We start from the raw sequence: 12,069 nt of genomic DNA on the forward strand, positions 1-12,069 counted from the left end.
CTTTATACACGTACATATAATTAGAGTTTAGCCAACTGGGCCAAACCTTCAAGTGTAATTTAGTAATAGTTTACTTTGTTAAGCTATGGGCATGTAATGAAATGATATTTATTTATTTTATTAATTAATATTTAATTAAAGATTATACACTGTTATGCTTTCAATCTGTTTTGGTAATTGTCATAATCATAATCAACTTTCAAGAAGTGCCAAAAATACAGAGATTACTCCAATTTGCAAAGACTCCTCATTTTTTTCTTGTAAACAAAGACTTTTTATTTTATTTTATTTTATTTTATAAAAAAAGACTCCTTACCTTTTCTTGTATAAAAAGACTCCTCAACTTTTTTCTCATAAAAAAGACGACTTATATTTTTCTTATAAAAAAAAGACTCCCAATGTATCCACCTCTTAAACATAGGAAAATATTTTGGGAGATTGCATATGGATATATTATAAGATTAACTCATTTTAAGACCATCATGTATACTTTTTTTTTTTTCATTTAAAAAACTCTTCAACTTCAAATTAGCTAATTCTCGTCTCTATTTTTTCAATTTTCATATTTATAGGCCTTTCGATGAATGTTCGTTAATAAAATTACACGCATTTGACAGACATCAGTTAAAAGGCATATTAATATGAAAAATAAAAAGATAGGGGCTAGAAAGAGCTAACTGAAGTTGGGGAATTTTTAAACAAAAAATGTGTACTCTAAGGGTCTTAGATTGAGTAATTCCTACTTTATTTACATATATGAAATATATTTTTGATTTTTCCTTTATATTATCTCCAGTCATTTTACTATCTCAAATAACATTTTGATGTGTTTTATAAATTTTTAAAATTCAAAAATCATTTTATTTTTTTAAATAAAATGTTAGGGACCTTTTCAGGTTTTTAAGGATTTAATTGAGATTAAAAATTTAAAGAGGGATTACTTGCTCCACGCGCTAAATCATAGGGTCATATTTTCTCCTTCAGTTTAGTTTTATTAGTTCTAAATTAAGTGAACTGAATCATTAATATTTTTTTAAATGGTATATAATATATTAAAGATGTTATGTTTTTATAGAATTCTGGTTTTCCCTTTAAAATTTGAGATATAGTATAAGATTTTTAATTTGTCACGTTAACTAGTATAGAATATGTCTAAATGTAATAGAAGAAATTAATTTTAATATACAAATAATCATTATACAAGGTAAGATGTGCAAATGACAACAATATTAATATCCGGAGATGAAATGTAACAAAAATATGGCCCTATTATATAGGATGTGGAGCAAATAATTCCTCTTTAAATTTTTGATCTCAATTAAATTCCTAAAAGTCTGAAAGGTCCCTAAAATTTTATTTAAAATATAAAATATTTTTTAAACTTTAATAATTTGTAAGACACGTTAAACTTTTATCTAAAATTATTAAATGACATGGTCATAATGTAAAACAAAATATCAAAAATATATTAAATTTATATAAATAATGTATGAATTAACCCATTGTAAGACCCTAAAATATATGTTTTTTGTAATTTTTTTTAACGGACATCCATCGAAAGATTTATAAATACAGAAAATGAAAAGATAAGAACAAGAAAGAACTAATTTGAAATTGAGGGATATTTTTAAATACAAAACGTATAGTTTAGGAGTCTTAGAATGATTTAATCCAATATAAGATTAACTCATTTTAAAACCCCTAAAGTATACGTTTTTTTTATTTAAAAAACTCTTCAATTTCAAATTATCTCTTTTTGGCCCCTATTTTTTTATTTTTTATATTTATAGGCCCTTCGATTACACGTGTTTGAGTGACATCCATTTAAAGGCCTATTAATACGAAAGTGAAAAGATATAGGCTAGAAAGAGTTAATTGAAATTGAGGGGTTTTTTTAACAAAAAACATATACTCTAGTTATTTGGAATGGATTAACTCATACTTTATTTACATAAATTAAATATGTCTTTGATTCTTTGTTTTACATTATGTCCAAGGAATTTAGTATCTCAAATAACATTTTGATGTGTCTTAAAAAAATTTAAAAAATTTAAATTATTTTATTTTTTAAATAAAATTTTAGAGACATTTTCAAGTTTTTGAGCTTAATTGAGATAAAAAATTTAATAAGGGCTTGCTTACTCCACGCCCTAAATCATAAGGCCATATTTACTCATCGGCTGATGTGTCATATAAAAAAATTAAAAATAATAATATAATTTTTGTTTACAAATCTAAAGATTTTGTTTTCAATTAAAATAAGAGGGAAGTTTCTACACTACACTATTTTCTATTTTATTTACAACTTTATATTGTTTTTTTTCTTTACTTTTTCAATTTTTTTTATAAAAATATCTTTTGTTTTAATTTCCTAAATATTTTATTTTTCACTTTTTAATGATTTATTCTCTGTTTTATAGATTTTTTATCGTGTTTTTTTTTATTTTTATCGTATTTTTAGTATAACTATGATGTATTATAGTGTATCTATTGTGTTTTTAGTGTAATTGTGGTGTTTCTATAGCGTAACAATAGTGTATATATAATGTATTTATGATAATTTTGTAGTATTTTTATGGTGTACCATAAAATAATAACACTACAAATGCACCATACATGTACTAGAAAAACAGTAGAAATACACTAAAAAAATATAGATACATCGAAAAATAATAAATATACACTATAAATACACTAAAAATATACCATAAATTATGAAAAGATGCACATATTTGTTCTAGGTATGTTTCAAAATGAGGTATTTTGAAAATAATTCGTTAAAATAAGACCGATGAACTATATTTTTTAAAAGTCAAAATATTAAACTAAAACAAAAAAAAAACACTCTGGCAATGAAATAGTAGTTTCAAAGATGATTCACACCATTTTAAGTACATCGTCTTCCTTTTGGGTCATTAAATACCCACTTTGCATTACAATCAATTTCATTCCATTCTCTATTTTTGTCTTACTGTGAAATAAGTAATAAGTAACCAACTTGGAAACTTAAAACTTAACAAACACTGCCATGTCTGCTCAATCTAACATTAATCCTCTTCTAACTCCTTATAAGTTGGGCAATTTCAATCTTTCTCACAGGTAACTACCCATATTTTGTCTATCTTATAAAATGTGTAGAGTTATTACATGCTTCTAAATGTTGTACTAAAATTGTTTGCTCATCCAAAGTTGGAGCTAAAGAAATTATTTGGTTGGTTACTGTTAATTTTTTGCAGAGTTGTTTTAGCACCATTAACCAGGGAGAGATCATACGACAATGTTCCTCAGCCACATGCTATATTGTATTATTCGCAGAGGACTACCAAAGGGGGCCTTCTTATATCTGAAGCCACCGGAGTTTCTGATACTGCTCAAGGGTAACCTAAGTAGCACGGAAACGGAAACGGAAAACGGACACGACACGAAACGGACACGGGGAAACGGCATTTTTAAAAAATGAAGGACACGAAACGTGGGGGAAACGCGTAATTATTAAAAATATAGGGGTGTTTTTATAATTTATAATTTTTCATACTACACTACTAATCTTTATTTTTTTAGAATAATTAAGATTTTACTAGAATTAAAATGACACAATTAATCATGGGCCCAAGCCCATAAAATTTTACAAGAATATAAGTGGCCAAACGGTGGAATTCAACAACCAAAGTAATTTTCTTCTTCTTCCTCCTACATGCAACAATCTCTCCTGTTTCTATTTTTTTCTTTCAACGGCAGCTTTATAATTAAAAACCTTCAACAAATTGAAATTTTTTATGTTCATCTCTATATAAATCAATTAAAATCAGTTTCAATCAAACCTTATCTTCAATTCGAAGTTCGATGAGCGGTGAAGTCCCGGCACGGCAAATTTCAGAAGATCAGAGAATTCAGAAAAGAAATTGATTGAGAAAATTACTTAGATTGTTTGTTGAGATGCTATTTGTTATACACAAGATGTTTTTTATACAAATAGAAACCGTATTTGATTAGGGATAGGAAATTGGGGGCAAAAAGGAAACAATCTCTTACTTTCTCTAATTGCAAACTGACCCGGTACGTATTTGGCCAGGTTTCCCAACGTTCCCGTTTCAGAAACGTTGGGAAACGCGGAAACGTTGGGTTTGCAACGTTTCCGTGCTTCCTAGTTAACTTTTTTTGTACTCTTATCGGATGTTAAATTCTATACGTCACTAGAGTTTTCTCAAATTACATATTAAATAAACTTTTCTTATAAAATGGTCATTGAATTATACCTTATGTGACAAAAGGGTTAGCACATATAAAACGTATCATTTTCATGCAAAAACGCAACATTTTTACTCAGGCAAGCCAAAATTACAAAAAGTTCAGTGACTTTTTTGTAATAATAAGTATAATTTAATGAATTTTTTGTAATTCACGAAAAGTTTGGTGTTCATTATGTAACAGCATAAATACTTTAGTATTCAGTGACCTTTTTATAAGAAAAGTTTGTTTAACGATTTTCTGTAATTTGAGAAAAGCCTTTAGATATATAGAGTTTAATATCCTACTCGTATCTATCGATTATTTGGTTTTTTCATGTTCAAATTTGAAATTTTTGTGGGTTTTGTTTTCAATTGATTATAGGTATCCTCATACTCCAGGAATTTGGACCAAAGAACAAATAGAGGCATGGAAACCTATTGTAGATGCTGTTCATGCCAAAGGTGGCATCTTCTTTTGTCAAATTTGGCATGTTGGCAGAGTTTCAAATTCAGGTATAGTTGCTGTTAGACTTCTATTATGTTTGCAGCTCAATTAGCTAGCCCCATGACTATTATACTAATAGATAAAGACCAAATGCTGAACAAAGAATTGAATCATTATTGAGGTGTAAAAGATTTGTATTTGTGCTCTACATTAATTGTCAAATGTGTGATATATAGTTTTGAGTGTTTACAGCATCTCCAAAGGTCATCATCATTTTTTCCTCACCATTTTTTAATTTAGCGAAATTTCATCAAATTTATTCCAATGATCATCACAATTTTCTTCGCCAAAAAACATACTATTTTTTTACTTTTTAATATTATAATCATTTTTATTTCTTAACATATTATATACTTTTTACCAATTACACCCTCAAACTTATTTATGTTTATATTCGTCCGAATTCTACAAATAGTTTATTTATATTTTAAAAAATAAATTTCTATTAATTTTTTAAATTATAAAATCCTATAAAACTTAATTTATATTAAAATTATTTAAAATAAACATTACATTAATTTATTTAAATTAACACAATAAAAAAGCTAAAATAAACATTGCATTAATTTATTCAAATTAAAATAACATAAAAACTAAAATTAAGGAAAACATAAATTAATATTTTTTTAATTGTCTCGTAAAATTATTATCGTAAGATTTTTACTTTATTGTTTCATAAAATTATTCATGTATTATTTTATATTATTGTCTCGTTAAATTATTTAATTAGTGAGTAATTAATTAAACACAACTACAAATTATATGTATCAAAGTGTACATTAACCACATTATTTTATTCAAAAAGTGAAATAGTGAAAAAAATATTTCTTCACTATTTTTGACGAAAAAGAGTGCAAGGAAGTCATCAAAATGCATTTAGGTGACTCCCTTGAAGATGGGGAGTCACCAATTCCCATTTTGATGACTCCCTTTGGAGATGGTCCTAAACTAGGAGCGTAAGCGAATCAAGTTGAAATACTATCAAGTTCGAATTCGACCTGACTCTAAAATTCAAAGTTTAAACGCAATCAAAGTTTTATTTTAGGAGTTCAAGCTTGAGTGATTTCCTGATACCAAATGTTACGGTGCTAGCGAGTAAACCCTTTTTTGATCGAAAGACAATTATAAGTATTAAAAACAAGCAAATTATGATGCTCGTCAGATTGATAGAAGAAGTATCAAACATGTCACTGGTTTTGATAATTGATCTAGTTGAACACAATATTTCTTGATGCACCCTGCATGGGAAGGGCCTCTTTTTTTGGTTATTGAGGATAATCCTTTTCAATGTTAGATCTTGCTTTGATGTGTTGCTGATAGTTGTCAGTTATTATAATTTTTATTTTAACTTTTTATCTAAAAATGATTATGTTCCAAATCTCTACCGGATCATTACTGCATTTCACTTTTAATAATATACATAACTGTAATCCATTGTTCTGAACTCTGGATCCTTGTTTTACTTATTTTGGTGTCTGGACAGGTTTTCAGCCAAATTGGCAGGCTCCAATATCTTGCACAGACAATGGCATTGATTATGCAGATTTCACACCTCCGAGGCGATTAAGAACAGATGAAATTCCTCAAATTGTGAATGATTATAGGATTGCCGCACGGAATGCCATGGAAGCCGGTATTCAAATCTCTCTCTAAAGCATAATAATGGGGTTCTAGATGTTATTTTTGTTGTTTTCGGCATACTGCGTGACACGATTAGAAATGCACTTTGAACTTTTCCGGCGCCAATTTTCCAGAAAACACAATTGAATAAAGCAACTCACTTTTACTTTTGAAGGATCTGAAGGATTTCTTTACTTATAGAGGTCGTTAGTATGGTTAATAGTTAATTATAATGGTTTTCAGCAATTTATCGGGTGTTAAACTTGTGAGGTACTGAACTATATAAAAAATTTAAAATGGACACTCAACGATTTTTTATTAATAAATGAATACTGAACTTAGCGAAACGTTACAAAATGGATACTCTGACCCATGTGTTCCCCACTGATTGGACGAAGGAAGAAGCCATATCAGCAAAAAGTGGCTTAGAATATACATTTTGTAACATTTTACTAAGTTTAGTATCCATTTTGTAACAAAAAAAAAACGTTCAATATTCATTTTGAAACTTTCGCATAGTTCAGTACCCTCTCAAATTTAATATCCCAATTTATCTTAGTTTCTTATGCAATTATTTTGTCAGATCAACTTATACCTATGAGCTATGCTTATTGAGTTAATCACACAATACTTTTTTTTTTTTTATGAATGATCACACAATACTCCTAACTATAATGGTGTTTCAATTCGCTGGTCTCTACCATAACATTCATGGTAAAATCTTTGATTATTTTATCATTAGGGATTTCCAAGCACATGACTTCCCTATAAATTGAAATACAATTGTGGGTTTATTATTCAAAAGTATACTTATATCAACCAAAATCAATATTCATGGATATGTTTTAATGATATTGTGTATCAAGAGTCATCAAAAATATGAATTTTGAAGTTAACTAAAAAATCTTTTTCATATTTCTATTTCTACATTTACATTCCTGGAACTCTAGTTTTTTTTTTTTTTATCAAAGGTGGAAATCGACTCATGTTAGTTGTTAGTTACCCTCTGAGAGAAAAGGACCTAACTGAAAACTGTTATCCCAAGCTAAGTGAAGTACATTTTACTTGTGAGGCTTCCGTGTTTTCTCTTTCTGTCATGTTGTATCATTTGGAAATCGTGATTTTACATTATTATTGGCATTGTAGGTTTCGATGGAGTTGAGATCCATGGGGCTCATGGCTACTTAATCGACCAATTTATGAAAGATCAGGTGAATGATCGTACGGATCAATATGGCGGATCTCTAGAAAACCGCTGTCGTTTTGCTCTCGAAGTTGTTGAAGCTATAGTCAACGAGATAGGAGCAGATAAAGTTGGAATTAGGTTATCTCCATTCGCTAACTATATGGAATCAGGAGATTCGAATCCTGAAGCTTTGGGACTCCACATGGTCGAATCGTTGAACAAATACAAAATTCTTTACTGCCATATGGTCGAGCCAAGAATGAAAACGGTCAGCGAAATTTCTAAATGTACTGACAGTCTTTTGCCTCTAAGACACGCTTTCAATGGTACTTTTATTGCTGCTGGAGGTTATGACAAGGAAGACGGAAACAAAGCTGTTGCAGAAAACCATGCAGATCTTATCGCTTTTGGTCGTCATTTTCTTGCTAATCCAGATTTACCTAGGAGTTTCGAACTTAATGCTCCTTTGAACAAGTACCGCAGAGATACATTTTACACTTCTGATCCTATGATTGGTTACACTGATTATCCATTTCTTGAAACCACTCCTTAAGGATATAAACATTTTATCCCAATGGTATAGTTCATTTTACACGGAAATTTTTCCAATCTTAAGTTTCAGTATTTCGTTTCCATTTCTAGAAACACTTCTAAAATTCCGAGTTTCGGTGTTTCGTTTCTATTTCTAGAAACACTTTTAAAATTCTGAAACTCTATATTTATAATCTATTCTATAGAAAATATCCTATTATTCTCTGTTTTGATGTTTATGTTTCTTGTGCTACATAGGTATCAATAAATGTTCCCTTGTTCTGATAGCCAATTCAAGAATCTATGATGAATATTAGGTTTGCCATAGGCACATTATCGAATTAGGGCACTTCATTTCTTCTTCTCACAACACCGTTTTTTTACAAATTAAAAGTTTGCTTTTATCTGTACTATATCTGTAACTATCTCATATATAAGGGATAGACTTGATTAAGAGTATAATATATAATTGAATAATAAACCTATTAAAAGTTTAATTTAAATAAATATAATATATAAAAATAGCATTTAGTTGTATTTGAAACACTATTAAAAAGTAAGAAGTTTAGTCTGAATGGATTTTAATACTAATGTTAGAAGTAATAAATTTTTATAAATTGATTAATAGTCCTTTATATATACCGAATTAATAGTAAAATCTAATAACAACACATAAAAGACTATAAATTAAGTAGGGTTTAATTTAGATGGAAAAATAACAATGGCACTTAGCAAATAACTGCAGAGAGTCAATGTTTAAAAGGCTTAATATATTATTTAACCCCTAAATTTTACCACTTTATTCCATGCGATCTCTAAATTAATGTTTTGTTATATTGGACCTCTTAACTATTTTTTTGTTCCATTTAACCCTCAAACTATACTATTTGTTCTATTTAACCCCTTAACTATTCTTTTTACCTATTGCACGTTTAAACTTTTAATTTTTACCCGTTTAACATCCTCAAAAATACAACTATTTAATTTTTAACTATATTATGTCTAAAATAAATACTTAAAAGCATATAAATTAATTTATATACAATGACTTATGATTTTATTAAAAAATGTATTTTTTATAATATTTTTGTAAATTGTTGATGACAGTATAAATTAGAAATGAAAGGGTAGAAATAAATAAAAAATATTTAAAGTTGATCAAATAATTAAATGATATTACTTCTTGAACATGCAAATATTTTTTACATTACAACAATAATAAAAAGAGTATGTCTCTTTTGGTTAACGATATTTATAAAATACATAAATTTATTATACTTTGATAATATTAAATGAATATTTTAATTGTTTAAAAAATATATAAATTTTAGTGTGTTTCGTAAATTTATCTCAAATTTTTAATTTTAGAAATTTTAAGATACCAACTTTTAATTTTTTACAGTTTCAAACTTTTCAAATCAATTACGAATCTTTTCAGTTTGTGTTTAAATTGTAAAACGCGCTAAAATTCATAATTTTTAAAATAATTAATCTTTAAATGAATTTTTAAATAATATATAAAATACATCGCTCTTTATTTTAAATGTAAAAAAAAATATTCATATCTTTTCTAAAATTAATACATTGTGTGAGAGGTTAAATGGGTAAAAAAAAGTAGTTTAAATGTTCATTGGAAAAAACACTTAATTAAGGTGTTAAATAGAACAAATAGTTTAGTTTAAGGGGTTAAATAGATCAAAAATATTAGTTAAGAGGTTCAATGGAACAAAAAATTAGTTTATAGGTCGCATGGAATAAAGTGATAAAATTTAGGAGTTAAATAGAATAAAAAAAAAATAATTACGAGGTTCAATTAAAAATATAGTTTAGAAGTCACATAGAATAAAGTGGTAAATTAAGAAATTAAATAATATATTAAGCCATGTCCGGAATCCTTTTATTATTTTTTTGCATATATTAATGCCTACGGCCCTTATCAAACGTGAAATCACTGATATGAACAATAATTTAAATCAACCAAAGATATAATTATAATCAGTTACGCAGTTGCGGTACTAATAAGTGTTGACCACAAAATTAAATTGGCATAATACGTTATTTAATCCATAAATTTTATCACTTTATTTCATGTGATCTCTAAATTATTTTTTGTTATATTGAACCTTTTAACTATTTATTTTTGTTCTATTTAACCCTTAAACTTTACCACTTTATTCCATGCGACCTATAAACTAACTTTTTGTTCCATTGAATCTCTTAACTATTTTTTTTTTCTATTTAACCCCTCAAACTAAACTATTCTATTTAACTCCTTAACTAAGTGTTTTTTCCGATGAACATCTAAACTATTTTTTTTACCCATTTAACCTCTCACGCAATGCATTAATTTTTAAAAAGATATGAATATGTTTCTTACATTTAAAATAAAGAGCGATGTATTTTATATATTATTTAAAAATTTATATAAGGATCAATTACTTTAAAAATCATGAATTTTAGCGTGTTTTACAATTTAAACACAAACTTAAAAGATTCATAATTGATTTGAAAATTTTGAAATTGTAAAAAATTGAATTTGTATCTTAAAATTTCTAAAATGAAAAATTTGAGTTAAATTTACGAAACACACTAATTTTTTTTTTTAAACAATTAAACATTCATTTAATATTATCAAAGTATAATAAATTTATGTATTTTATAAATATCGTTAATCAAAAGAGACAAACTCCATTTATCATTATTGAAATGTAAAAAAACATTTGCATGTTTAAGAAGTAATATCATTTAATTATTTGATCAACTTTAAATATTTTTTATTTATTTATACCGTTTTATTTCTACTTTATACTATCGTCATTAATTTACGAAATTATTATTAAAAAAATCATATGTTATTGTATATGAATTAATTTATATGCTTTTTTAAACATTTATTCTAGATATAATATGGTTGAAATTTAAATAAATTTTTTAGGAGGTTAAACGGGTAAAAATTAAAAGTTAAATGTGTAATAGGCAAAAAGAATAGTTAAGGGGTTAAATAGAATAAATAGTATAGTTTGAGGGTTAAATAGAACAAAAAAATAATTAAAAGGTCTAATGAAACACGAAATTAGTTCAGAGGTCAAAAGGAACAAAATGATAAAGTTTAGGATTAAATAGAAAAAAGAAAATAGTTAAGAGGTCTAATGAAATAAAAAATTAATTTAAAAATCGTATGTAATAAAATGGTAAAATTTAGGAATTAAATAATGTATTAAGCCAATTGCTCAATTTGCTTTGCCCAAATTCATAAATAAGAGCCCCATGATTGTTAATGGCTTTCATAAAAACCGATGGCTTTGATTTTACTAAAGTTTACTTATTAAAATTGGTTTATTTAGTAAAAATAAAATTCGATGAGAATAAAATACTAGACTAATATCCAAATTAATAGGATTATTAATTTAAGATGAAATAAATATTCAATTTAATTCAACATAGCTATTTACCGAATTATACTTAATCCTATACAAATATTTATTTCTCTAACAAAATAAGAAATATGAAGTCTACTTTTAATGAAAAGAATAAATAATAAAAAATATAAGTTTATTTTGATCATATTTTGGACAAAAGTCCAACTTGCACTCTAAATCTGTGAAGAGAGGCAAATCCTTTTCTTATTCAAGGATAGATTCCTCTCGAACTCCAGATTGTGTTATCTTTTTGTGAGTGTGCACTTTCTTTACTCTCAAAGTCGTAGTCTCGAATGTGGTACTTTTGTGCGACGTTTTTTGTGCGTAAGCTTTGAATAGTGAAATTTTTCAATTTTTTGTAGCTTTTAATATACAAATTCTTTTATCAAAATAAAAAAATTGAACCAAACACTATCTGTTTTTTAAACTATAAAAACTTCTATTAATCATATATCAAAGAAAACATTAAAATTCATTTGTTTACGTGATATACGCAACATTATTTGCAGATCATCTAATATTTTAAAAGTTAAATTACATATCTGCTTATCAAAATGCTTATTGCTGACCTTCCATTTG

At 26.7% G+C, this 12,069-nt stretch overlaps 1 protein-coding gene across 1 annotated transcript; it reads left to right on the forward strand.

Moving 5' to 3' along the window:
- The first annotated feature begins 3,028 nt into the window (after positions 1-3,028).
- LOC126669877 (12-oxophytodienoate reductase 2-like) lies at positions 3,029-8,133 on the forward strand. The gene is made up of 5 exons (XM_050363511.2): positions 3,029-3,099; positions 3,237-3,377; positions 4,612-4,742; positions 6,218-6,367; positions 7,501-8,133. Exons 1-5 carry the CDS (start codon positions 3,029-3,031, stop codon positions 8,091-8,093), a joined length of 1,086 nt encoding a protein of 361 aa, XP_050219468.1. The 3' UTR covers positions 8,094-8,133.
- Positions 8,134-12,069: the final 3,936 nt, after the last annotated feature.

Source organism: Mercurialis annua, linkage group LG2, assembly GCF_937616625.2.
Source record: "Mercurialis annua linkage group LG2, ddMerAnnu1.2, whole genome shotgun sequence".
Lineage (NCBI taxonomy): Eukaryota > Viridiplantae > Streptophyta > Magnoliopsida > Malpighiales > Euphorbiaceae > Mercurialis > Mercurialis annua.